This window comes from Cyanistes caeruleus, chromosome 3 (genome assembly GCF_971803275.1).
Source record: "Cyanistes caeruleus chromosome 3, bCyaCae1.hap1.1, whole genome shotgun sequence".
NCBI lineage: Eukaryota > Metazoa > Chordata > Aves > Passeriformes > Paridae > Cyanistes > Cyanistes caeruleus.
Genome location: NC_141703.1, coordinates 3,718,359 through 3,746,229, shown reverse-complemented (window position 1 = coordinate 3,746,229; position 27,871 = coordinate 3,718,359). Strand labels below are relative to the sequence as shown.

At 47.2% G+C, this 27,871-nt stretch overlaps 2 protein-coding genes across 7 annotated transcripts in view; both read right to left on the bottom strand.

Annotated features, from left to right (window-relative positions):
- The window catches only part of B3GALT5 (beta-1,3-galactosyltransferase 5), a 34,244-nt gene extending 16,639 nt beyond the window's left edge, over window positions 1-17,605 (bottom strand). Inside the window, exons 1-2 of one of the 3 annotated variants that reach the window (XM_086883992.1) lie at window positions 2,012-2,273; window positions 1,443-1,554 (exon numbers count right to left, since the gene is read on the bottom strand). The gene's annotated coding sequence lies outside the window, so the exon portion shown is untranslated. Of the gene's footprint in view, window positions 1-1,442; window positions 1,555-2,011; window positions 2,285-17,454 lie in introns of those variants that run through there. The other 2 variants (XM_086883991.1, XM_023926627.2) reach the window with 2 other exon arrangements.
- A 1,607-nt stretch (window positions 17,606-19,212) lies between these two features.
- SH3BGR (SH3 domain binding glutamate rich protein) overlaps window positions 19,213-27,871 on the bottom strand; it is a 27,279-nt gene continuing 18,620 nt past the window's right edge. For 2 of the 4 annotated variants that reach the window (XM_023926607.2, XM_086883993.1), the window contains 4 exons: window positions 25,995-26,192; window positions 22,834-22,863; window positions 20,654-20,758; window positions 19,213-19,709 (listed from right to left, as the gene is read on the bottom strand). In XM_023926607.2, the coding sequence (XP_023782375.2) occupies window positions 20,696-20,758; window positions 22,834-22,863; window positions 25,995-26,192 (291 nt within the window). In that variant the 3' untranslated portion in view covers window positions 19,213-19,709; window positions 20,654-20,695. The remainder of the gene's footprint in view (window positions 19,710-20,653; window positions 20,759-22,833; window positions 22,864-25,994; window positions 26,193-27,871) is intronic. The other 2 variants (XM_023926613.2, XM_086883994.1) reach the window with 1 other exon arrangement.

Genomic DNA, 27,871 nt, shown 5'->3' with positions numbered 1-27,871 from the left:
TGGAGGTGTCCTGTTGTAGAGCTGGGATCATCAATGCAGGGACACTGGGCAGGACACCCAGTGCAGTCCAGCCCCCACTGCAGGTGCTTTGTGTCCTTTTTTGGAGCATATTTGGACACTTTTGACTTAATCCACTTGCACTGGTGATGCAAACACAGCTGGCAGGCAGCCAGCCAAGGGCATCCTCTCTCACAGGCAGGGAAAAGAGTAATGCCCTGGGGCACTTCTTCCTTCTCTCTCATCTTTGGTAGTATTTTTTCCCTAAATATTCAGCCTAAAAGCCTTCTCCTCCTGTCTCTGTCCTCCCTTCACCTGCTGAGTACCAACCATCCCTCTCTGGATTTCTCTCCAATGCTAATAGACTCTTCTTTTAATGTTCCCTCTATTCCTACAATACCCCTATGTTCCTTTTATCACTGATGCTAATGGGCATATTTAACTTATTTCAGAATGGCCTCATGAATCAGCAATTTTATCCTACTTGCTCTATTCCAAACCCCAGATCTCAGCACAGATAAGCAACTGTCCACAATGGGATGAATCAGAGCAACCTGACCCTGTGTAAACCCCTGTGCTCCATTGTGCTGAACAGGAATAAAATCCAACTCACTTTCCTCTTATCTTCATAAACAAAGCCATGAGGAAATTTCTTCCTTAGGCTTTTGTTGCCACTGTCAGGACTCCAAAAGTCCAGTTCTCTGAGTTATAGAAGCACCATTCTTCAAAAATTCTGTGGCCCCAAACCAAATTATTTATTGCAGCCTCATGCACAAGTAGTAATGCTTGTTGTTTTTCCCCATCTGAATGCAAAAGAGAAATCAAACTGAAAATGGTATTTCAGATAGAATGAGGATCTTGCTCTTCTCCCTTGGAAACAGTCTCAAGATACATGAAGGAAGAAGTAAAATAGCACTGTAGAGAAGTGATAATTATGCAGGTTGTACCAAAAAAAACCCTCAAAACCTCAGAACCCAAAAACTCAAAATTCAAAATGGGAAAAATTGCCAATAAAGATATTCCAATATCACTCCTAAATCTCTGAGTGCTGCTCAGTCCTGATGCTGTATCACTGTAGGATCAGGGTTAGGATGTTAGCTTGCAGATGGGATTTTTTCCCCCTATTTTAAGCTGGGGGAGCACTTGGAACAGGTGAGCCTGGTGCTCATGCTTTGCCCTTTTGTTTCATGCTGCCTCTTGGCACAGTCATTTTTTGGTGTTTGGAACTTTATAATCCTCTCACAGTTGAACCAAGTCTTTGCACTCACGTGTCTGTTAAAGCATCAAGTCTGGTACTTTGGGAGGAAAAATTTTCCTGGGCAAAGGAACACAAATCCAACCGTGGGGCCCTTCTTTTGTCAATGACTTCTTGGCTTTAAAAGTGCTGATTATACACAGAAATGTTTGTGGGATCAGATCCAGTGGCTGCTTTTTTAATTAGTTACCTGTGCCTCGTGGATCTTCTTTTTTTTCAGCATTTGATCCGAGCTCCCAGCAGGACAGGGAGGAGAACACTGCCCTGGCTTTGCCCTAACTGATCCTGGTCTTTCTGTGGGGCTGCCAAAATGTGTAAAACACCCATTAAATCTTGCAAGTGAGATTACTCATGAGGATGTTTGCACCCCCGGTGATTGCCCTGGTGCTAATTACCACCATACCCCATTTACCAGGGGATGGGCATCGCCGTCCGGAGCCGCCTGGGGCACACAGTGCTGGGGACATCCCTGGATAGAGAGGTCTGGGTTTGGATCCCGCTTTCCAGGCAGGGTCACAGCTCTCCCCACCCACCGCAGGAGTTTGGGAAAGTGGGAGAGGAGGCTCCGAGGGCAAATCCACGGGTGGGAGTGGCTGGGAAAGGGGAATGGACACAGGGAATCGCTGCTCATGGTCCTACCTGGGGAATGGACACAGGGAATCCCTGCTCATGGTCCTACCTGGGGAAAGGACACAGGGAATCCCTGCTCATGGTCCTACCTGGGGAATGGGCACAGGGAATCCCTGCTCTCGCTCCTACCTGGAGCTGGGGAAGGCAGCTCCTCTCCCCAGGCTCTCCCAGCGCATCCTCCGGCTGCGGGCGGCTCTTCCCGGCGGGATGGAGGCTACAGCTGCCCGGCTGTGTCCCTGTCCTGTCCCCGCAGCCCCGGACAGGGGCTCATCCTCGGCCGCGTCTCCGGAGTCAGAAGCGAAGGAAGGCGGCGATGCGGCAGCAGTAACCCGAACTGACTGCCTGCCTCCCTCCCTCCCTGCCTGCCTCCCTCCCTCCCTGCCTCCCTCCCTGCCTCCTTCCTTCCCTCCCTCCCTCCCTCCCTCCCTCCCTGCCTGCCTCCCTCCTTCCTTCCTTCCCTCCCTGCCTGCCTCCCTGCCTGCCTGCCTCCCTCCCTCCTTCCTTCCTTCCCTCCCTCCCTCCCTCCCTCCCTCCCTCCCTCCCTCCCTCCCTCCCTCCCTCCCTCCCTCCCTCCCTCCCTCCCTCCCTCCCTCCCTCCCTCCCTCCCTCCCTCTCTCCCGTGGGTATCAGACCCGCTGAAGCACGGCTCCGTGGCAGGGAAGGGCAGGTTAGGAGCTGGCTGGAGATGTTTTCACTGGGGGTATTTTGGGAGGGAGGGGGGAAGCCGGGAGCTGGGAAAGTTCGGCTGGGCGCTGCCGATTGCCTGGATCCGCTGCAGGGACAGGAATCCCCCTCTGCTCGAAATCCCGCACCGAGGCACCCTCCGAGGGGTTTGTCCTGATGGGGAAAGGCAAGCCGGGGAAAAGGGGGAAGGAGGGAAGCTCAGCCCGTGCATTCCCCGGGGGGACAGCATCCCTCCGCGCCCCCCTCCCCGGAGCCCGGGTCTGCTTGTCCCCGGAGCTGTCCGGGCTCAGGACAGCCCTCAGCCCCCGGCACAGCCCGGCTTGTGCTTCAGGGCAGAGTCCGAGTCCAGGCGGGACAGCCGGTCCCTTCCCAGGGCGCTCCCAGCCCTGGGAACACGCGGGGAACTGCAGCACCTTTACCTTTGTGAGCTGTCCCCCGGTGACAGCAGCCAGCGACAGCTCCACACCACAACAATTACTGAAGCAAATGGCTCCGGGGGAAAAGACATTGCTCTTCTAAACGCTGCGAGCTCCAGCAGGAAAAAAAAACAACCAAAAAAACCCCACCAAAAGTCCCAGACAAACGTTATGGATAAAGCCGCACATTTAATAGCAAAATACGACCCAGGGCACTTTGAATTTCTAGCGAGAAAATATTCGCTTTGATTTGTCATTGTCTTTTTTTTTATACATATATATATTTTTTTTTTTTTGAAGCGGGTTGTTAGAGCACAGCGTAAGAAAACACGAGACAAATCCATCACCGAGAGCTGCTGGCAGCTCCCTTTCTCCTCCCCCTCCACTCCAGGGCTGGAGATGGAGGGATGTAGTTAAGGAGACACACAAAACGCTGTTTGCTTGTTGTACTTTGAGAAATACGAGTGATCCACTCCAGATTTACTGCAGAAAGCACTGCCCCACAAAGCTTTTTCTTTTTTTTTTAATTATTCAAAGAAACGCTCCCAGGTAGCTTTAGTTTCCTGTAATAAGGAAGCATTAGCTAAGGCACCTAAGAATGTCTGTGCCTCCCTCTGCATGCATGACTCTCTCCTTTGTACTCCAAGTTCCCAAAAAAACCTTGCCTTTAGTTTTGGGAAAGTGCTAGCACTTCCTTTGTCACAGGCTGACCTATAAAGTCCGACAGCTACTGAACACACAAAAGCTTCTGCATGCAAATTATCCTCCCTCCACCTGGAAATGAGGCATTTTCCCATGGAAAACAGGAAAACAGTGTTGGGGCTGGAGCCCCAACCTCTGCCCACATCGCTGCTGAGCATCACACTGCCGTCAGGACAGCCAAAAACTGAGAATCACGGAATCACAGAATGATTTGGGTGGGAAAGGACCTTAGAGATCATCTCATCCCAGCCCAGCCATGGCAGGGACACCTCCCACTGTCCCAGGAGCTCCCAATGTCCAGCCTGGCCTTGGGCACTGCCAGGGATCCAGGGGCAGCCCCAGCTGCTCTGGGCACCCTGTGCCAGGGCCTGCCCACCCCACCAGGGAACAATTTCTTTCTCATATCTCTTCTAGCCTTGGCCTCCTTCAGCTCAAGGCCATTCCCCCTTCTCCTGTCACTCCAGGCCCTTGTGAAAATCCCCTCTCCAACTCTCTTGTAATGCATTAACTGAGGGGTCTCAGAGGTCTCCCTGAAGCCTTCTCTTCTCCAGGCTGAACAATCCCAGCCCTCCCAGCCTGTCTCTAAGGCAGAGGTGCTCCAGCCCCTCATCCTCGTGTCCCTGCTCTGTTTTCATCCCATCAGCTCCACGTCTGTCTCATGCTGGGCACCCAGAGCTGGCTGCAGCAGCGCCCTGGGGGCTCACAGGGGCTCTGTACAGGGGAGAAGGCATTGCCAGTCCATGTAAGGCAGTTTCCACTCCCTCCAGCCAGGCCAGTCACCTCCAGGTCACTGCTCCCAGCCTGCTCTGTGAGTTTTAGCAATTTGCTTCTCCACGGTTTTTTAGGCTGCCCAGCTGTCAGCAAAGCCAGGGAGGCTCCAGGGCACTCGGCCTCAAAGCACTCGCTGCACGGGCAGATTACACAGCCCAGTGTCTGGGAGGGGCACAGGGGGATGGAAAATAAACTCTGGAATATGGCCTTTGTGCTGGGGGGAAAAAAAACACCCAACAAGCACCCAACTTCTCCCTGCCTCTGATTCAGGGCTGTGTTTGCTGTGTGAGTCCACCCCTACCCCAGCATCTCAGCAGAGCAATGCACACATGTGCCTGCAGTTCAGCAGCAGTAGATTTAAGCCAACATATACCTACATGAAGTCAGGCCTCAGAGAGTGAGTCAGGGCCTAAAATCAGTGTTGCAATTGAACTAAAATAATCTAAGCCTGCTCTAAATGCACACAGCTTTAACCTGTCACATCAAATGAAAATTATATACTTAAACCGTAATCTTCCTGTTCCCTTAGTCATCAAAAGAGGCCAGATCAAATTAAAAAAAAGAAAAAAAAAGAGAGAAGAGAGAGTGGATGCTGTTCAGAGGATGAGGAGGAGATGGGGCTCATGGAGCAGGATATCCAGAGAATCATTAAAGTTGGAAAAGCCCTCCCAGCCCATGGAGTCCAATCTGTAACCTGTCCCCACCTTGTCCCCAGCCCAGAGCCCTGAGTGCCACGTCCAGGTGACACCTGCAGGGATGGGCACTGCAAAGCTCCCTGGGCAGCCCCTGCCAAGGCCTGAGCTCCCTTTCCATGGGCAAATTCCTGCTGCTGCCCACCCTGAGCCTCCCCTGGCAAAATTTGAGGCCATTCCCTCTTGTCCTGTCCCCTGGGAGCAGAGGCCACCTGGCTGTCCCCTCCTGCCAGGGAGCCACAGAGAGTGACCAGGTCCTCTGAGCCTCCTTTTCTCCAGGCTAAAAAACCCCATAAACCCCTCCTCGTATGACTTAAAATTCTGCTTGAACCAAGGGGTGTTTCTGCCTTCCAAGCCAGACTCAGCCCCAAACTCAGCCCCCCCAGCACTCCCCATCCATTCTTCAAGCAGAAATTTGGCAGCTTGAGTCGCTGACTCCTCTGAGTCTGGGTGGACATGGCCTGGCTAAGTGACAGTAAATCTTTCCACACCTGAGTTTCCCAGAGCGTAAGACAGGCAGGGATAAGGTCAGGCTGCAAACACCCACCAGAAAATGCCATTGTTTGCTGGGGTTGAGGTTTGCTACCTTTTGTTTTTTCACCAGGATGAGAAATGTGAGTGGGAGCTCTGTCCTTGGGTTTCCCTGAGCACATGTGCTGATAAGGCAGCTTGGGGACAGGCTCAGGAGCTCTTGTAGATGAAGAGGGTCACTGATTTACATTCTGCCACTTGGTGTAGGGATGGGATGTTTTGATGGCTTCACTGCCTGACTGCACTGGAAGGATATTCACTCTCATGCAAAATCAAACCCAGTTTTCATGGAGAGCTTTTCAAGACTTTTCTACAGAAATCTACAGATTTATTTCAGTCAGGAGGAGGAGTTTTGTTGAAATAACAGCCTCAGCACCTTCAATGGGTGCAGTTTTTCTTACAAAGACACATCAGCAGTGCGGATCAATCTAATAACGAGGAAAATTATTTCCAGTAAAACCTACTTGTAAGGCAGCAAAATGGTTCCTACCCTCAGATTCACAGGATTATAATTCTATTGATGCAAAATTGATGGGTTTTGCCCAGAGCAGCTGTGACTGCCCAATGCCTGGAAGTGCCCAAGGCCAGGCTGGATGGGGCTTGGAGCAGCCTGGGATAGTGGAAGGTGTCTCTGCCCATGGCAGGGGTGGAATGGGATGAATTTTAAGGTTCCCTCCAACCCAAACCACTCTGTGATTCTGCAGTTCTCAGCCCACACCTTTGGCAGACAAGACACACCAGGTACCTCACTCTGCATGATTTAAATTCACTGATTTTATAACAGCACCTCTGCCACAGGGGGGGTGGGGGGTGGAACAGTGCTCACTAAATTACATCAAATATGTAAAATTCTACTACAACTTGTGCAAACAAGGCCTAAATACCTCTCAGCATCAGCAGGTAACATGATAAGTGTGTAGCCAGCGTTGTGTACTATCCCCAGAGCTGACTCCTGTACCCATCAATGCTCCTGGGGCTGCCTCCTGTCCTGCTTTAATGCCTCAGAGCACAGAAAGGTTTTTCCTGCTGACAGAATCATGTCCAGGCAGGTTTTGAGTATCTCCAGAGAAAGAGACTCCTCAGCCTCTCTGGGCAGCCTCTTCCAACACTTTGTCATCATCACAGGAAAGTTTTCCTTCATATTCAGGTGAAACTTTTTGTGTTGCAGTTTTTGCTGGGCACCACTGAAAAGCCTGGCCCCATCCCTTTGGCACCTGCCTTGAAGATATTTGGGGGTGTTGATAAGGTCATAGAATCCCAGAATTAGAAATGGACCTTAAAGCCCATCCAGTGCCATGGCAGGGACACCTCCCACTGTCCCAGGAGCTCCCAATGTCCAGCCTGGCCTTGGGCACTGCCAGGGATCCAGGGGCAGCCCCAGCTGCTCTGGCAATTCCATCCCAGCCCCTGCCCACCCTGCCAGGGAAGAATTTCTTCCAAAAATCCTTTCTGAAGATGCCAAAGGCAATTCAGCAGGGTGAACCCTGGCTCTGTGTGGCTTTCAGCTCTCCCTGCCCTCTGAGGATGGACTCGGGGCTGGCAGCCGGGGCACCGGGGGTTTCAGCCCATCCTCATCCTCATCCTCATCCTCACCCTCATCCTCACCCTCATCCTCATCCTCACCCTCATCCCTGCCAGCCTCTCCCTGGCCAGAGCTCATGGGTTTGGCCTCAATCATGACCTGCCCAGGTCAGGCAGCTCACTCCTCATCCCCCCTGGCCAGGCTGAGCCATCTCAGCCGATCTCACCCCCTGTCCTGAGCTGCTTTCCAGGTGTTATAAATCTGTATTGTGATATTGGCTTTCACAAGTATTAGGATGAATATTATATGTTAAATCCTTTTTGGCTATGTATGTACTTTTTTCTTGCTAACAAGCTTTAAGCTAAAAGGAATCTCCTAAGTACAAAGTAAGGAAACCCCAGAGGGCAAAGACAGTGGGGCCCAAGCTGTTATCAGCAGAAGAACAATAGAGGCCAAGCTGTTATCAGCAGCCAGGACCAGGCTGGTGGCAGCAGAGGAAGGATGTGCTGTGAAGCCCAGCTGTCACCAGGGCAGGACAAGGGACCCAGACTCTTATCAACACTTACCATGTGCAGAAGAAAGGAAACCAAACTCAAAAAACTCAAACTCAAATTTTGCTGTAATGATCAGCAAAATAATGATAATCAGCAAAAATAAAAACCATACAGAGAATGTTCTAAATAGGCAGAACCAGGGAGGGGACATGCTAAATACTTCTTGAAAAAGTTTGAATATGCATTAAACCCTCACAGCAGGAGGGGATAAAAAGAGTGTTCCAAAGATACCAAGTGTGTTCCTGGCAATGCTCCAGGGCACTGTTTTAACCCTTTGCTTTATTTCCTTTGTCTCCTAATTGTCTTTATATTAAATTTTTTATAATTTATTAAGTGAATCTCGTTTTTCACACAGGGCCTGAGCCCCCCAAGTCTCCCCTTCACTTCCAGGCCCCTCCTGGGGCACAGGGCCAGCAGAGCCCACGGACAAAAGCGTGGCACTGGTGCTCCCAAGTGCCACCAGACCTTCCCACACCCCTCCTTTTGCTTAGGGGGATTAGGCTTGGAGCCATTTAGGCTTTAATTAAGGCTTGTTTCAATAAGTAGTGCGGGTTATGGGTGCTGGGGCCACCAGAGAAGTGCAGCATAACCTCCCCTCAGTGCCTGCAGTGTCTGGAGCTCTCCTGGAAGGAGCCTTTGGCTGTGAGGAGCAGTGTGGACACAGCTGAGGGTGTCCATGGAGACCCCTGAGCCCCCCAGAACTGTCCCCTCTGCCAGCAGGCACAGAGCTCTGCCCTTGCACTGATGGTAATCAAATCCCACATCCCAAAGCTTCTGCCTGAAGGAATAAGGAAAGCAGATTTTTTTATTATTTTTTTTTTAATTTTAATTTTTTTTTAATTTTAATTTTTTTTTAATTTTTTTGGTCTTTGCCCACTATGCAATTAGCTGGAAGTTTGTGAAGGCTTTCCACGTGTTGTTGTTTTTTTTCCCTGTTTGCTCATTTTAAATAAAAAAAATAAATTAAAAAAAAAAAGGAAAATAAGGAAAAGGTAAAAAGGGAAAGGGGAAAAGGAAAAAGAAAAGGGAAAAATGGAAAAAGAGGGAAAGGGAAAATGTAAAAGGAAAAAGGGAAGGGGGAAAGGGGAGAAGGGAAAGGGGAAAAGGGGAAAGAAAAAGAGATCAAGGGAAAAAGGGAAAAGCAAAAGGGAAAGAGATCAAGGGAAAAAAGAAAAAAAAATAAAGGAACAAAGGGAAAGAGAAAAAAGGAAAGAGAAAAGGAAAAAGGGAAAGGGAAAAGGGGGGAAAGGGAGAAAGAAAAAGGAAAAAAGGGAAAATGTGAAAGGGAAAAGGGGAAAAGGGAAAGGGTGAGTAGTGAGGCAGTGGACCCTGACAAATGGATCCTTCTGAGCTGCTGTGTTCATTGTGCTTTTATTTTTTTTTATTTATTATCAGCCTCTTCCTGTTCTGGGCCAGCAAGAGAGCCAAAGCCAAGGGGAAGGTATCCAAATGGAATATTTTTTGATCTGGTGCAAAACAAGGGCTTGTCAGGAGGGAAGTTTTAGGTCATTTGGGTTGAAACCAAGTACACCAAAGTTTCCAAATTTAACAAAAAACAAAGCCCACCCTGCCCTGCACATGTCCTGCAGAGCCCTGTGTAGAGCAGAAGGCTCCAAATCCAGCTGATCACGAGTTCATCTGCTGCTGGGCACAGCACTGGGATAAAATGGGATGCAAAGGAAATGTGATACTGTATTACCTTCAAAGAAATTGGGAATTCAAAAAAGTTCTCCTAGAAGCTCAACAGAAATGAATGATATTGTATATCAGGATATGTATTTTTGATATTGTGACTCTTTTTGAAAGGTTTCCACTCTGATTCAAGATGAATTCCAAGGACTGAAAGGTGTTTTTCACAAAAGAAAAAGATGCCATTCAGGGAAGATCTATTTCTTATTTATATTCTTATTTATATTTATATTATTTATATTTTTACTCCTATTTCTGAGATCTGGAACTGATCTAAAACATATTGCCATGTCAGCATCTGAAATTATAACTCTTTTATCCCATTTTTTTAGGGGAAACCATCTTTGTCAGTACAGTTCGCCATCCACTTGCTCTACCACACTATTTTCTGTTCCCTCAAAGCATTTTTTGCAGTGGTTTTTGAGTAACACCCCTGACTCCACAAATACTTATCAATGCTTTTTAAATACTTAGACATTAAAAAAAAACCACTTTTCCTTTTCTGTGCTGGGTTTTGGATTGGGCTTTTTGTTCAGGTGGTGACAGTGGGTATTGGTCCATCTTCTCCATGACTTCCTGGGTATTTAATTCACACTTGACATCTACTCTGCAGTCAGCTTCCAGCTGGTTTTTTGTGTTTCATGAGGGTTTGTGAGGATCCTCGTGGATGAGCAGGATATTCACACAATCATTAAATTTGGAAAAGCCCTCCCAGCCCATGGAGTCCCAGCTGTAACCTGTCCCCACCTTGTCCCCAGCCCAGAGCCCTGAGTGCCACCTCCAGGTGACACCTGCAGGGATGGGCACTGCAAAGCTCCCTGGGCAGCCCCTGCCAAGGCCTGAGCTCCCTTTCCATGGGCAAATTCCTGCTGCTGCCCACCCTGAGCCTCCCCTGGCCCAGCCTGAGGCCTGAGCTCTCCTCCTGTCCCTGTTCCCTGGCAGCAGAGCCCGACCCCCCCGGCTGTCCCCTCCTGCCAGGGACTTGTGCAGAGCCACAAGGGCCCCCTGAGCCTCCTTTGCTCCAGGCTCAGCCCCTTTCCCAGCTCCCTCAGCCCCTCCTGGGGCTCCAGACCCTTCCCAGCTCTGTTCCCTGCCCTGGACACGCTCCAGCCCCTCCAGGGCTCTCCTGCACCAGCCACAACTGGAGCCAGCCCTGGAGGGGCCTCTCAGAGCCAGCACAGAGGGACAATCCCTGCCCTGCTCCTGCTGGACACACAATTCCTCACCCAGCCCAGGGGCCAGTGGCCTCTTGCCCACCTGGGCACCCCTGGGCTCGTGTCCAGCCCCTGGCACCGGCACCCCCAGGGCTTTTCCAGCTTTTCCAGCCCCTCTGCCCAGCCTGGAGCTCCAGGGGGTTGTTGTGACCCACATTCCCTCTGTGAAAGATGTCTGGTTCTGGAGAGGACCTCCCTCATTTCTGCATCCTGGGCTGGTGCTTGCATCCCTCACCTTGCACAGGGGGACACCCTGATTGTATTTAGAGTCACTAAATAAAATAAATGGCTGGCAGAGAAGACCCTGCTCAAATACCAAACTGAAGAGCCCCAATCTTTGCTCCCTGCCCCCTCACAGGGTTCAGGTCTTCTTGCAGCCAGGGTGGCCATAGCTTTTGTTTTTTACTTCATCCCTCTTTCACTTTGCCCCATGAAATTCGAGCTCCAAGGTGTCCACCACAAGGGCAGGGTCCAGCTGAGTGTTTATAGATTTCCTTCTGAGGGCTTCCTTGCCTGGTGACTTTACAAGAATGGTATTTTTTAAACATGAAAAATTATTCTCAAGTCAAAGAATGAGAGGAAATGGCCTCAAGTTGTGCCAGGCAAGTTCAGATTAGATACACAAAAATAACTTTTTTCCCTGGAAGAGTGGCCAGGCATTGGAATGAGTTGACAGCTCTGGAAGTGTTCAAGAGGTGTCTGAATGTGGCACTTGGGGATGTGGTTCAGGGGTGATTTTGATGGCTCTGAGTTGATAGTGAGACTGGAAGATTTTGAAGTTCACTTCCAACCTCAATAATTCTGTGATTCTATGAAAAGAATTTTTTAAAAAAAAAAAAAGTCTGCAGATACTACAACTTGCTCTGCTTATAAATATTTTATGTGGTCTCTAGTTTAAATTCCCCCTCTCAATCCCTCTTTTTTTTAGGAAGTCAAAACCATGACCCACCCAGATCAGGGTGTGTTGTGCTCACCTGGACATGGGGGTGTCAGCTCCTTTAGCAGGAAAACTGGCTGCCCACAAGTTCAGAGCTCATTAATCTTTCACACAGAGCAGTAAAACCTCGATGAGCAGTAAATATACCTGTCCTTGTTTCCTCTTGCCCCCTAAATCAGCTCCCTGGTTTTAGGGATTCTGTCTCTGTTGGGCTTCAAATATTACACCATCAAATCTTGAAGCAGTTGGAGACTCTGGAGTTTTTCACTGGGTTTGCATGGCTAAGCTTTGGCAGCAGGGACAGGGGCTACGGGAATTACAAGTTCCCTTTTTGGCATCTTCTCAACACACAGGCCTTGCACACAAAGGAAAAGGGAAAACACTTCTTTTTAATAAAAATTCAGGTAAAATATGAGAGGGTCATTGACCTTTGCTTCTGTGGAAGCTTTCTGTTTTAATCGAACTCCTCTAGAGGAAATGCCTTGTACAAAAAGCTCATCCAACTCACAGGGAAAAAAAAAAAACCACTCTTGCTGGAGTCACAGTTTATGAGCAAAGGCAGCTCCTGGGGTTTCTTTCTGTGAGCAAGCCATGTCACTGAGAAATGCTTCCAGGCATGAGGCACCCAAAATTTCTCTAGGAAACCTGTTCTAGTGCTTTTTACCCTCACAATAAAACATTTCTTCCTAATATCCAACCCCTAATATCCAGCTAATACCTAATCCCATTCTCTGGCAGTTTGAGTCCCTGTGTCCTGGCCCTGCAGCCCTTGGCAATTGTCTCTCTCCAGCTTTCCTGGGGCTCCTTCAGGCCCTGCAAGGCCACCCTGAGCTCAGCCCAAAGCTTCTCCTGGCCAGGCTGAACAATGGCAGCTGGGCCAGCCTTTGCTGCCAGCAGAGCTGCTCCATCCCTCTGCTCATCCTGGAGCCTCCTCTGGGCTCTCTCCAGCAGCTCCAGCTGCTCCCTGGGCTGGGCCCAGGGCTGGGGCAGCTCTGCAGGTGGGGTCTCACCTCAGGGGGCTTGGGAACACGATCCCACAGGTGATGGCCCCAAGGAAGGAAGAACTTCCCGAGTTTCTGCTGCCAGCTCAGCGTCTGATTTGGAAACATAAAATACAGCCTGACAGGGCAGCCTTCAGGAGTCTCTGACCTTCATCTCTGGCTTGTCACTGAGCCCTGCTGCCAGCCTGGGCACTCTGGGGTGGGGTCTGTCCCCACAGAGGCTCCGGCACCTCCCGGGGGATTATCCCAGCGCAGGTTTCTGACGCCACAGGGATCCAGTGTCTGCCAGGCTCTCTGATGCTCGAGTTGTAGCACACACGATTCCAGCACACCCCCCCTTCAGACTGCAGGCACCAAAATATCTGTGGTTTCAGCTCTTACTCTTAGGCAAGAGGTTGATGCTGAGGTTTGGAATGGTAACAGTCAGGCAAAGATCGCCACGGGTTAAAAACGCACTGCTAAGAGCAGGAGTGCAGAATAATTTGCTAAGGACATTAAACACTGGCTGAATTCACTCTTTCCAGGTACCTCCAGCACACTCCAGCTCCTGTACACCCATTATTTGTTGTCTTTGCCTGCTTTACACCCCGTGCTCCCCCTGACACACACAGTGCTGCCAAAGAGATGTTATTGTCCCTTCCTCCCAACTAAGTTCCTTCTCCAGATTTATGTTTTCTCTATTCCTGAGTATGAAACAACTTTCATTATCCACCATTTTTGGGAATTTCCAATTTGAAACTCTTGCTGCTCTACACCAACCAAGGTCCTGTTACCTCCTCTCATAAATTGGAGGGTGCCAGACTGGATAACTGGAATGGCTTCTCCCTGATCTCTTCAGATTTAACCTTTAACTGATTTAATCTTTTTGGTCAGGATTCAAACATTGCACAGGACCTGCCCCAAAGGAGGTGCCAGGGCAGTGCTTTGCAATGTGACTAGGTATCCCCTTTACTTCTGAAAATAACTCCTTGGGACTTATCACATTCCTCTTTGCCACGGCTGCATCACGTTACAGCTCCCCACAGCTTGGAGACAAACCTGTGCACACAGAACTCTGCCTGCTGGGCCAGTCCTAGGAGGACAGGATCCCAGTTCCTAGCAGAAATTCTTATTAGAATTAGAAATTCTTATTAGAATTAGAAATTCTTACTCCATGCCAGTGATTTTTATCTGATATCTGTACTTGGGGATCTTTCACTCCTCCCTGGGATGCTGCCCCGTTTTCCCCCACTCTGGCAGTGCTCCTCAGCACCCTGCCACTTCACGTTTCTTTGGCACAGGCAGCCAAACACGGTCCCCAGGACTCACCCCTGGAGGTTTTCTGTACCCTGGGCATGTCCCTCCTCCTTCCCCACAACCTTCCCCTCTCCAGTGCTGGGGATCAGGTGGTGGTGTCCTCACCACCCAAATTTTGGCCCTCCAGGAGCTACTTCCTCCACCTCCTGTGTTTGTCTTTGGATGGGCCATGCTGGCAACTCCCCCAAAACCAGCCTGAGGCTGGCCAGAAGCTGAATATAATTTTCTCATAGTGATTTATCTGATTAAGACCACACAGACACCACCATCCAACCCATTTCAACTGGGTGCAGCACGAGCCATCATTTAAATCCAGCAGGACTCTAATGCTAATGGAAAAATACTGGCTCCCACAGAAAGCCAATATTCCTGCTGGGAATCACTCATGTGCAATGCCATGCAAAAACTGTCACCCCTCCCAGCCAGAGGGGTGCTGGAAAAGAATATGCCTGTTTTATTTATTTATTTGGAGCCTATTGTGGAGGTAGCTTCACTTTTGTTAAAATAAAATATCAAATAAACAAAGAAATCCCCGTGGTGGGGGGTAAGGGAAACACAGGCTGGGCATGGGGAAAGAAGGCAGCTCATGTGCTTGGTGCTGCCTGGAGAGCTCCAGGACTGCACATTTTATCAGGGTAATGTGATTTTGAAGGCTAAGGCTGGCAACAGCCGGGCTCAGCACTGCTCAGCACACGGCTCCAGCTCACCTGCAGAGCCCCAGCAGAGCAAATTGGAGCTGACAGGACAATGGCATCCAGCCAGGATCCCATCCTGGAGTTCAGCAGGGCAGAAACCACCGTGTTTTTCCCCAGCCCCTCAGCTCAGGGGCTCCACAGCCACCCTCACCCTCTCCTTGTGCACTCTGAGCTCCGATGTGTCCTGGTATCTGTCTTGGAATCATGGAATCATTTATGTTGGGAAAGGCCTTTGAGATCATCAAGAACTGTTCCCCCAGCACTGCCAAGGCCACCACTGACCACGTCCCCAAGTGCCACATCTGCACAGCTTTTAAATCCCTGCAAGGATGGTGGCCCCAGCCCTGCCCTGGGCAGCTCATTCCCATGCTCAACAATGCTTTCCTTGCATAAATTTTTCCTCATATCCCATCTAAACTTCCCTTGGTGCAACTTGAGGTCACTTCTTTTTGTCCTGTCACTTGTCACCCAGGAGCTGAGCCTGACCCCCACCTGCCCCCCCCCTCCTGTCAGGGGATTGTGGAGAGGGAGAAGATCCTTTCTTTGGGATTTGGTTTCTCTTTGATCCACAGAGCTTCGCTCTGGTGCTACACAGTTAAGGAGAAACAAGAAAAGGTTAAAAAAAAAAAATAATAATAATTCTAGTTTCTTGCATTGTTTTGTGCCTCCTGTTTTCTGGAGCTGGGTTTTCCTGAGGAAGGAGAAGTGCTAACAGCTTTTTTTTCCACACTTCTCAGCAAAATATCCAGCTAGCTGGCAGGAAGGCACTCTGTGTGACATCTTCCTCTAAGGACGTAGCCTCTGCAGTCTCAGGAATGTTCCAAACCTTTTCAGTGAAGGAGGAAACATGGAGAAGTTCTGTTCTGCTGTAAAATGTCACAGAATCACAGAAACATCAAGGTTGGAGGAAACCTTCACGGCCATCCAGTGAGCAAAAAGGAGTGAAAGATGATCATGTTCTCCTCCATTTCTCCTGCTTAATAGGAGGGTTTGGTGAGAAAGCAGTGAAAACACAGCATGAAGGAGAAGGTTTGATGGCTGTCAGATATCTATATGACGGGGGGAAAAAATGTTATCATTTCTGAAGGTGAATGGACAACTGAGAAGCAAATAATCAAAGGAAGAAGGTGCTTTCATCTTTTAATCAGTGCATTGATACTTTGATTTTAATTCCCGCAAATTCTCTGCAATATTTTCTTCCTTTCATGGGGAAATTAAGGTGCAAGGAAGTTAACTGGGTAGTCTGTGGTCAAGAATGGGCTTGGATGAGCTGGTATCAAAACTCAGTTTCTCTTAAATCTAGTGACAGGGTGATTCTTCACAAATCAAACATCCTGAAAGACACAGGTACAGTGCCTCAAAGAAACTGTTGTTGTCTAAAGCAGTCCCAGATGTTCTCAGAGATTCATCCTTCATCTCTCCACACTTTCTTCCTACTTTTATCCCTGGAGCTATTTAAAATTGAAGATGAGACTCTTAAGGACACTTTTTAATGGTGGTGTTGGCAGTGTTAAGTTTATGGTTGGATTCAGTGATCTCAAGGGTCTTTTCCAGCCTAAATGATCCCAAATTCTCAGTGACTGAAAGTCATCACCACAGTTCTCCACACCTGATTTGGACTCCTGTGCCCTTGATTGGTGTCATCCAGCTCTGCACCTTGAGTAACCAATGAGTTTCTTTCCCCTGAGCTAAATGGAGAGAGGAACTCCTTAAAATGAGTCTCAGCTGTGATTTGTTGTTCCCTCCCTTTGCTTCTTGCTTGGCAATGATGGGAACAACAAGCATCCTTCAGGTTATTTGACATCAAACCTAAAACTCACAATCTGCTCCCTGAAGGAATAACTGTCTTGAGTTCTCAGCTTCCCAGATGATATGTCAAGCATATTTCCAGCCTCCTGAAGCTGTCAAAGGATGCAGACAGACAGACTTACCTCCTTTAATGCTGATATTCTCACATTAAAGAGAAGGCTGGAATTGAGTTTTATTACTTGGAAGGTGGATGAACAGATGTGGTGGCTGGAAAAGTGTCCAGAAACCCTGACTGGGGGCTGGCACTGCCCTGGCAAAGCTCCTGAGCTGTTTAATTCCTCTCCAATGAATTTCACAAAGAGTTTTCTTAGGAGAAAATCTCTCTCACAGTTTGTTGGCTCAGAAGGGCTCTCATCCGTGGCCCAAGTTGCCTTTGGACCTGCTGTTCCAAAGCCTTTATTAGCAGCACAGTGAAGCACCTCACATTTATTTTCCCACGAAACAAACAATTGACGAACCCTATCCACTTTGTTGCTTGCCATGGTACTCGAAATCATGTCTTTTACACTTCAGCAGCCTGTGAAACTTGACAATCAATCATCCTAAAGTGCCAACAGCCACATCCTATGACATATATGGATCTGTAGGAAGCATAGCTTGAAGCCTTTCTAATTTTAGCTTGTTTCAGGATACAAGAAGTTTCGAGCATCAATCATCCAAGGAAAATGCTTTACATACCAAAGTGTCACCAAAAAAACCACAAAAAAATTCCAGCCTGCTGGTCTGTGTGTAACTGGGGTGCACTGGAAGGGTTTTGCATCCATGGATTCCTGGGGTCTGTGAAATGCCATGTGCTCTGCCTCAACCAGCTGCAGTTGCCTTCTCCCAGTAAAACAGGAATACAAAAGTGCAGACAGTATTCCTCCAAGTGCATTTAAGCCAACAGCTCACAAATTCGTGCTGCTGATTTTCCTTCAGCTGTAGTTTAGAAAAGATTGAATTCTTTGCCCAGTTGCACTAAATTACTGCAGAAAGTATTAAGCTTATGTAAGCAGAATTAACATTATGGCTAAAACCACCAAGCAGCAGCCAGCCCCAGTTTATCCTTGGCATACTCACAGCCTCCTTTTCTCCTGGCAGGAAGAATGACCAGCACCTGCTGATCCCAAGGATGGCCCCAAATTTCTGTGCTGGCTGTAGGATCTTCCTCAATCCTGCTTGCTGTTTCAGCCCAGTCACCAGCTGAAGACCAGGGCAGTGTGTCCCTCCCACGTGGGAGGCTCAGCATTCCTCACATTCCCTCCCAGCCTTCCCAGATTAGACCCTCTCCAGAAGATCACCGCTGTATTTCTGCCTTAACAAGAACGTGCAAAGTGTGGTGGGTTTTGTCCCAAAGCCTGCAGCCCTGCCTGATGTCCTGACTGCACTCAGGGATTTTGTTCTGGGGGGAAAAGTGGAGCTTGTGGTTCATCAAGCTTAGGCAAGCTTAGGCAGCCTGGGAATACATCAAGGCACAGAACACATTGGATTTACCACATTTCCAGAGTGATTAACAAGTTCTGTGTTTATATTGCCCACTTTTGCTCCCAAAAGTCCTGCTCAAAAGCTCTGCAGCAATTACTGGTGTCCTGATTTGGCTGCTGGTGAAAATTTTCCCCAGGAAGAGGAATTACCTGCAGGAACATAAGAAATGCTAAAATCAGTGGCTCACCTAAGCCGGTATTCAGTCTTTCAAAGTGGAAATAGGCAAAACTATTCAGGAATAGCAAGTCTGATATATTTAAATCCTTTTTCCCCCCAGTCCCCAGCATCTGTGATTCCTTGGATTAAGGATGTTGTGGACACATCCCAAGCTGTAGTATCCATTTATGAGCCTCCTGTTCCTAACATTGCCCAATCCCATCCTGGACACATTGACACTCTCGTCTTCCATAACATCCTGTGACGACAAATTCCAAAATTCCCTGACTCACTGCATGAAAACAGTCTCCCTCTTTTCTCTCTCAAGCTGATCTATTAATTTCATTGTGTCTGCTAATTTTCATTATGGTGTTGCAGGATTTTCTGACTCACTGTTCTGCATTCATCTTTGTGATTTTTTGTAGCTGCCTTGGCTTCCTCTCCAAACTGAAGAGTCTTTTCAGCCTCCTCATGAAGCAGCTGTTTCATCCTCTCCAGCTTCCATTTTTTCTGTATTTCTCACCTCCCCAGGTTTTCCCTGAGACCAGACTGCACAACCTGCTCAACATGTCAGCACAGCCAGGTTTGTATGGCCACAAAGCCCTGCCATCCTGCTGGCAAGGCATTTCCCCGGCTCTTAACCACTGCTGCACCTTGAGCTGATGGTTTTGGAAGGACGTGGAGCTGCTGGAGAGAGCCCAGAGGAGGCTCCAGGATGAGCAGAGGGATGGAGCAGCTCTGCTGGCAGCAAAGGCTGGCCCAGCTGCCATTGTTCAGCCTGGCCAGGAGAAGCTTTGGGCTGAGCTCAGGGTGGCCTTGCAGGGCCTGAAGGAGCCCCAGGAAAGCTGCAGAGAGACAATTGCCAAGGGCTGCAGGGCCAGGAGCCAGGGAATGGCTTCAAACTGACAGAGAGTAGGTTTAGATCAGATATTGAGAAGAAATTTTTTATTGTAACAGGCCCTGGCACAGGGTACCCAGAGAAGCTGTGGCTGCCCCATTCCTGAAAGTGTCCAAGGCCAGGTTGGATGGAGCCCTGAGAAACCTGGGATAGTGGAAGCTGGATGATCCTTAAGGTCCTTTCCAACCCAAACCATTCCATGATTCTAGGATTCCATGACTTTGTACAGCCCACAACCCTAACGATGGAGAAAACATCTGCGCAGAGTTAAATTAATGCTTTTGCAGACAAAGAGCAGATACGACAGAAAACACATTTATTTAAACTGCTGCACAATGGGAATCTCAATCATTTTCAAATGCCAGCTGAGGGAGAAGTGACTCACATGGCTTGTGTACAGGAAGCCTCTTTGAAGTTTTCAGTGCTGATTTTCTTTTCCTCTGAAGACGTCAGTGGTGTGAGTGCAGTCGGCTGCTGAGTGGCAGCAGCGTGCTTGGCAGTGTTTGGACATGGAGAGAGACATGGTTCCTGCCCTGGGGAGCTCACAATCTAAATGTGACACGGACAAAACTATCCCCAACACATAACAATTGACTGAAATACCATCTGTCAGACATGAGATCCATTTTAACAAGCATCTGGAATACCAAATATATAGATAAAGGCTGCAGGTGGGACAGAGTGGTGTCTGTGTTCTGTTTATGTTTTTGTGTTCATACAGGCACAAAAGGTAGTGGTGCTTTGCTTGGGAAAGGGATTTTCTTTTCTTTGGTGGGGTGGCTCCAGCTGGTGCTTCCTGAACAAAAACAAAGAAAATTAAATCAGAACTCAGCACTTCTGTGATGTTACAGATCTGAACTTTGGACAATGTTGTGATGAATTAATTCCCATGCAACAGATGAACCCAGATTTGGGAGAGGCAGCATGAAAGAAGAGATGGATTTCCTGCTCTGTCGAGGGGCTGGGAAATCCCACCAGCACCTGGTTGGTGAAACCTTTGGCAGCTGGGAATCCAGGTTGGACAGGGCTTGGAGCAACCTGGGACAGTGGGAGGTGTCCCTGACCATGGCAGGGGCCTGAACTGGATCATCTTTAAGGCCTTTTCCAACCCAAACCATTCCATGATTCTGTGGATCCTAGAAAGAGCACTCTTTGTGATCAGGGGGAAGTCCCATCATCCAAAGGAAAATCTGCTGGAAATTCCAGCTCTCTTGTTTCAGTTTCTTGTCTCTAAGTGATTTTCTGGTCTGTATTTCAGCGCAGGGGAGAAGGGACAGAGGAGAGTGAAAAGCTGAAAATTAGAATTAGAAAGGAGTTGCTGACACAACTGGAGCAGTGCTGGTGTGCTCACACACCTGTACAGGACAAACTCTGCCTTCCAGGTGCTTCCTGTTTTGCGATTTTAAATTTGGCCTATTGTCAGTAATTTTATACTGAGTCATATTTCTTGTCAGGCTCCTCTCTCTTACCAGTATTTTAAGTTTTCAATTAAATTTGAGAGAGAAATTCATGTGGGACATGGAGCTCCTAAAAGCTGCAATGGAATCATAGCTGAGTAAGAGAGAATAATTTTTATTCCATGTGAATGACAAGCTGCAGCACTTAAATCTACTTTTGAGTCATCAGCTGGGTACTTTGTGCTTGGACACTTTTCCTGTCCACAACAATAATTACAAAAAATTGCAAGTTTATGTTACTTAAAGGGCATTTAGAAACTGTGCTTGATGTCTCAATATTTACCTGAAAACCTGTTCAAGAAATATTGTGTCATAGAGAACTGTACTAAGACTCTTCCTGCTCCTCCACCTCTTCTTTTTCTTCTCCCTCTCCCTGCTTTTCTTCTTCCTTTTTTTTATAATAGAAAATATTTGTTGTTACCATATAGGAATTGAAAGGAAAAAAAAAAGAGTCTTGAAATGCAGAGCTCTGCTTTTACAACTGTTCTGTTTCTAGTAAATGCAATATTCTTTGGGATTCAAAAACAGGATTAATGTATAGAGTTTTTAATCTCAACATGGCAGGGCTTTATTTTGTGGCACCTGCTGAAATATTCTTAAGGAGGTTGGAACACGTGGTTAAGCTGCAGATAGACGCTCAAAATCAAAATGGGAACATGAAATATGTGTAAATATGACAAAAAGTTTAGTATTTTTAATTATGCACTCTCCCAGGGCAGTAAACAGCTAAAGATTCATGGTACAGGAACTTGACTCCTGAACAATTTAAAATTCATCTGGAATCAGATAATACAGCCTTGTTTCTGTCTCAGAAGTTCTTATTCCTCTCTTTTATGCAGGAGAAATGACACAAATGAAAGACAACAGCCCTTTGCTTCAATCAAGAGTTATCTGAATTTGTGTAACACAAACAGCAATCTCTACTTATTCTCTTTCTGGAGTAAATGAAGCTCTACTCTGAAAAACAGCTGGAAATTGCTTTGTGGGCTCCTCTGCTCCTCTTCCAGAGATCTCTTGTCCAAAGACACTCCCATATGGATAAATCAGCTTTATCTCAATCTGCCACCCCTTCACAAACTGCTTAGACTGCAAGAGCGACGTGAATTTCTTCCTGGCATAATCAAATAACCAGTCAAAGAATCAGTGATGAGCTTTCAGTCAGGATTGCAGGTCGTACAGGAGCAGCACAGACTTTTGTTTTTCCTCTCAGGCACCTGCTGTCTGTGCAGGAGTTGCTGAAGTGAAAGCCTGCTTAAATATCTGCTTGGGAATGGAGCTGTTGGAATCAGATTCCTGGTCTCAATTGTTTCTCAGGGAAAAACATTGCACTAAAGAACCAGTGCTGAAAAACCAGAAATGTGAAATATCACAGAAATGTAATACAAACATCTGTGGATTAGAAGTTCTTGTGCCAAAGGAATATTGCCTCTCTGGGCATTTTCCCCCAGGAAAGGTGGCTTTTTTTAGCTCATGAGAACTCTGACACAGGGCCTGGAGAGCCCACAGGCAAGCCACATATTTCAGATATTCCCAACTTCCATCCAAAACTCAAGTCAGTTACCTTTCACAGGAAAAAAGAAAGGAAAAAAGAAAAGAAAAGAAAAAGGTTATTTTTTCTTGCTTGGAGCATTAGTTGGTGGTGCCAGGGTACAACTAACCAGGCTTGATGGCCCTCACCAGCCTCTCCAGGAGCTTTAGGGTCAGGAAAACACATCCTGGGAGGAGCAGCTGAGGGAGCTGCAGGGGCTCAGGGGGGACCTCACTGCTCTGAACAACTCCCTGCCAGGAGGGGACACTGGGGCTCTAAGGGAAAGGAGGAGAAATGGCCTCAAATGGCACCAGGGGAGGCTCAGGTTGGAGATTGGGAAAGAAAATTTCCCTGGAAGAGCAGTCAGGCCTTGGGATGAGCTGCCCAGGGAGGTTTGGAGTGGCTGGAATTGTCCCAGAGGAGTCTGGATGTGGCCCTTGGGGACAGGGTTTGGGGTGGTGCTGCTGGGGCTGGGGGGACACTGGGTAATCCTGGAGGTTTGGGCAAAGCAGAAAAGTGTTTGAGGATTTGCACCCAGGTCTTACAAATTGTCGTGAGGGAAATATCTCCTTTATGGGCAGAACTGCCAAAATTGCCAGAACGAGTCTTTCACACTGAAAATGCAATCACAGCATGGTGTCAATCAGTGATTATCAAAGATAGACTTGTCATGGGAGTCCTTGGCAAATTTTATTGAAGACTCTGTGACAGACAATTTCTCTTCCATTTACAGCTTTTAATGATTAAAGGCCCATCTTTGTTCCCAGTCAATAACACCACGATAGGACCAACCATTATCTCTAGCAGATTATGACTGTGGTGTATTTACTTTCATGAATAAGAATTTACCAGCTTTTGAGTGAAGCAAAGGGACAGAAAAGGAAATAAATACACACAAACAAAAGATGATAATAAAATATCCAGGTATACTATACCCCTGTTGCTGCATGCTCTCCCTTGCCTTCCTACGTAAGAGATACAAAAGAAAATGTTAAAAAGATAAATTAAAGAAAGAATATCAGAAATCAGACAGGGAAAACACAGCAGAACTTAAATACTGAATTCAGGAAAATTATGTGGAATTCACTGGATTCATTTGGAGATAATGTTCTCCAAATTAACTCACAAAGCATATTCAAGCTAAACTTTTATGTTGGAAAAGGGTTATAAAATCATTAAATTGAGCTCGGTTTTCCTCAGTTACTTCTGATCAAAACTGCTTCATTGGCAAGAGGATTTGGAGCTGGGTTTGCTTGTTCAGGTGGAGTTTTTGTGGGTTTTTTCGGTAACTAACTGGTCTATAAAATGAAAGTATAATCAGCATTATAGAGTCTTATCTATGCTATATATCATCATTCAGAATCTGGCTTGTGATTCTGTTAAGTGTTGTAGGCTGCAGCAGATGCCTTGGCTCAACAGGGAATAAGAAATAATACAAGCTGGTTTTAGACTGTAGATTGAGCAGAAGTGACAAGAGAGATAAAAAAGAAAAAAAAAAGAAATGTACAAAGTGAATGGAATTTAATGGAATTTAATGCTAGATCCTAAGCTGGCTGTTGGGGGAAAGGGCTGATCCTACACAAAATCCCAAAGACAAGAGGCAGATGTCACAGTGCTGTGCAGAAGGCAGAGGAGTTGATTTGGACTCTCATGGAATGAGTTAAGGGAGGGAGTTGCAGTGCCAGGGTTTAAATATGGCCTGGGGAATTGCTGAGACACGATACAGACTTGCATTATATGATTTTTGAACATGTTTCTAAAATAATTTTGCCCTGAAGGGAGCCTAATCTGTACTGAAAACTGATTTAACTGGGACACCACTTGAAAAATATTCTAAACTCCAAGCTTAAATCTGAAGTCAAAATCAGGCAATGAAACTACAGGAAATTTATTACCAGCACCTCAAGTGACCAGCAGGGTCCATGTGAGTTGGAGCTCAATCTTCCCTTCAAGAAACTCAAAACCAAAGGGACAGACAAAGCAAGCATGGGAGGCACTACATCCATGTGGACAAAAAGCTGGAGCTCCTGGATTTCTGCATCTCCCAGGACCAGCAGCAGAAGTCGGAGAGAGCCGCATCCTCCGCACTGAGCATCCCCTGCTACTGAGCACTGGGGGAACCTCCCAAAACCTGGACCCTCCCTGCAGCCCCAGGGCTGAGGCAGTCCCACTTTGCTCTGGTTTCTGTCCTGTGCTCACTGGTGAAGGCTGAGGGAACTTCACCTCCCTGAGACTCTTCCAGAATTTCTCCACAGCGCTGACATTTCTCCCGCGACGCCGCTGGAGAAAAGCTGGCTTGGTTACACCCCACAAATGGGAGTTGTTTTTGAAGCAGTGCTAAATAACGCCAGAATTCCTGTACTAAATTCCCACTGGTGTATTTCTTCAGCCATAGAACATAAAACTGCCATCTTTCAAATTTTTTGTGTTGAAAATACCTCTAATCCTTCAGGACTTAACATCCAGTGGAGATACTCTGATGGCAATCTGGCACTCTTTGAGAGTATTTACTTTCATAAAACCCTGCTCAGGTAAGGAAATGGTATTTTCACTTTCTTTTATAAGCATAAAATGAGATACAGAGACCAAAGGTGGAATTCATCTCTCTGTAGCTGCCTCAGAGTTGCTCTTCTCATCTAACCCCTTCCTCTGTGCTGTCTGTAGGGAGCGAGTGAGAATAGCAGAATTCCTACAGAATGATTCATGCCATCCCAACAGAAGTGATAATTGGGATGAACTATAGCAAGGCAGGCAGATGCCACAGCACTGAAGCGATTTGTCCTGAGTGACACGGGAAGTGGGTGGTGGAACAGGGCAAAAAGTGTTTTCTGTGCTCTCTCCTCTGCTTCTCCCCTCCCTGAAAAACTGCAAAGAAATCTATTTTCCACTTTTAGCTCCAATCCTTTCTGTGAGAAGCTGAGCAAGGTGCTGGTGGCACAGGAGTGGCACTGCATGATGTCAGTGCAAAACCTCTCCTACACAGCTGCCTGACACATTTGCAGACAAATTCCAGCATTCTGCTCTCATTTGAAAAGCATTAAAGCAGAATGCCAGCCAGAAGGGCAAGGCACCCAAGCCAGGCAGCAGTTTTAGCTCCTCTTATGAGCCAAAAAAATTTGAAAGGAGTTTGATGGCACTCACCTGCCAGCTGAAATTCATAGCAACATAAAAAGGGCTTGGATATCATTTTCCTTGAGGAAGAATTTAGTTCCCACTGAGGACTGTCTCTCCTCATCACTGTTTTGAAATGATGAGTGGGGCTTCCCAGTGGCTGAGATGTGGAAAAGGGGCTTTTCCAGCTTAACAGTGACCAGATCAGTCACTATTAAAAAGGGCAGTGGGGAAAGACCAACAGAGAGGGGTTTCCTCTGGAGAAATATTGCAGCTAGATGAAAAACAAAAACACCAAACTTCATTTGTTTGGATCTTTAATGTAAGAGATGATGCATTTGTGCCAGATATTCCCCAGGAAACACCTGATCTCCAAACACAGAAGAGCCTGACAAGTGTTAGTGCTTCATGCAGCAGCCAGTCTGACTCCCTGGGAAGAGCTGGCATCCAAAAAAACCCATCCTTAAACAACAACCTGAGCTGCAGTTTGAGGTCTGTAATACCAGAGCAGGAGCAGACAGAAAGGAAAACATTGGCCTCTGTTTCTGCACTGCCCAGGGGATTCTGCAAGGCCTGGGGAAGTCACTGTTGGATCTGCAGCAAACATTCCCAACCAGATTAATGAGCACTGCTCATGCTGGCTGTTGAGAGCAGCAATTTTATTTTTTTTTCACACAGGCAGGACTCAGATGTCCAGTCCTAAATTATCCTCCATAACTAGACTCTGGTTCCCAATGGCCATCAAGATAAAGTAAAAAGCTTGGGGTAACAAGTGGCAAAAGGCAGCTGCTGTTATTCAAGAATCAGGACAAAGTTCCCTGGAGTTTTATCCAGGTTTCATATCATCCTGGTATCAAAGAAAATACATCCAAGAGACACTCTGCAATCAGTCACCCTGGGGCACACCAGGAGGGCTTGTGGGTTTATGTTTCATGTGCTTAGCACAGGTAAAACCCCCAGATCACAAAGAGAAAGGAAAAATTACCTGCTGATCTTCTGGTGGTGTCTGCTCAGACTGAGCCTCTTCAGGAGCCCCTTCATCTGCCTTGTCTCCTGTGTGTGCCTCAGTTTCATTTGTGGCATCAGATTTTTCATCCTTAGAATCAGATTTATCTTCTGTGGCTTCTGATTTCTCCTCTGTGGCATCAGACTTCTGCTCTGTGGCATCAGACTTTTCAGTCTCCTGGAGCAGAGGGGAAGTCATGGAAAGCTTCAAGGCACATAATCAATAATTCATTTCTACAAAATTCTTGATTTTTGGGATTTTATTTTGGGAAATTATTTTGGGAAAGTGTTTTTCTAATTTTGCTTCAGCTCTTAAATGAAAATACCCCCTTTTAGGGTGTATTTCTCCTCTGAGAAGAACACTTGCTGGCATGTTGAGCAGGTGGGGTTTGTGCAGGGAAAACATGAATTCAAGCCCTTCTCAGCACAGAAGATTCTCTAACCTTCCTCTAGAAAGTTCAATAGAAACCAAAGCTCACCCTGATGGCACATTTGAGCTTCAAGGAAAAAAACAACAACTTTTTTCCACCAGCATGAATTCCAAATAAACATCATCTAGAAGCTCCAGGAAAACAAGTAATAAAGGATTTCACATTTAGTCTCTTAACTTTCTTGCTCAAAAACATCAGGAAACTCTTCCCACATCAGTCAGTCAAGTCCATTTATTCCAGCACCATACCCAAGCACCTCCTGGGAGGTTCTTTATTTGACAAATATCCTGGTGTCCTTTCAGCTGGGTGGCTGTGAAAGGTCACAGTGGCTCCCACACTGTGTCAGATAAAAGGAGGCCTCGAGTGGAACAGCAAAAATATGATGAAATGCAAGAGCATGAAGTGCAAAGTCACCTTATTTGGGACAAGCAGTTCTGGGTCAGAGATTAGAAAGTGATTTTTCTATTGTACTTTAGGAGCTTGTTAGTTAATGCTCATCAAGGAGGAAAAAGATGGGTGGGTTTAAATAGGCATGGGATAACTGAGCCATGAGTGTGACAGTGAAAGAGGTAAAAAATGTGATCCTCAGATGCATGAGGTGAGGCAAAACCTCCTCTGGATCGCTCTGTGTCATCCCAGCCACTCAGGCTCAAGAAAGGAACTCAGACTGGAACAGGTGCAGAGAGGGCTACAGGAACATCTGAGGGAGTGGAGAGCCTGTCTTATGAAAGGGGGACAAAAAAAGCTCCATTGCTTTAATCTGTTGAAAGTGATGCTGTGAGAGGATATGATGGCACTCCCAAAATAGATCAGAGTAAACATCAGACAGGGATAGGACAAGGAAGAGTACTGAGGGAGATGCAAAATGAGTACAAATTGGCTGTGAAGAACAATTCTAATCATCATCAGTGGGAGATTTCACAAGAGATTTGTAGTAGAAAATCTGAGGTAAAGGACCTTATTCATTAAAAGGAAATTTGACCTCTTCTGAGAGGTGTTATCTGAGGTGGGTTCCTCTGGCACTCAGGGGAGGTCCTGTCCTGTGTCATCCTGAGTCCCACACACTTTGGGAAGAGCAGCACATCCCTGAGAGGAGACAAACTCCTTCCCCATCCCTGTGACCAAGCCCTCACAACTCAGCCACCCAGCTGGTTCAGGGTTTGCTGCTTTTCCATAATTTCATTTGTCTCTACAGTTCAACAGAAGCCTTCAGTCATGTTCCCCCGTCCTTTAAACTTCACAAGTCTTCCTCCAGTGTCCCCATGATGATTTCTTCAGCCAGTGCACTTATTCTGCAGGGCAGGGCATGTCTGGCTGGTTTTTATCCCCAGAGCTGACTGGCTGAGAGCACAGCACATCTCTTTTTCCCAAGATGTGCTGTGGGACATAAGAGCTGTCCTCCTGCTGACAAGCTCTGCTGGATGGG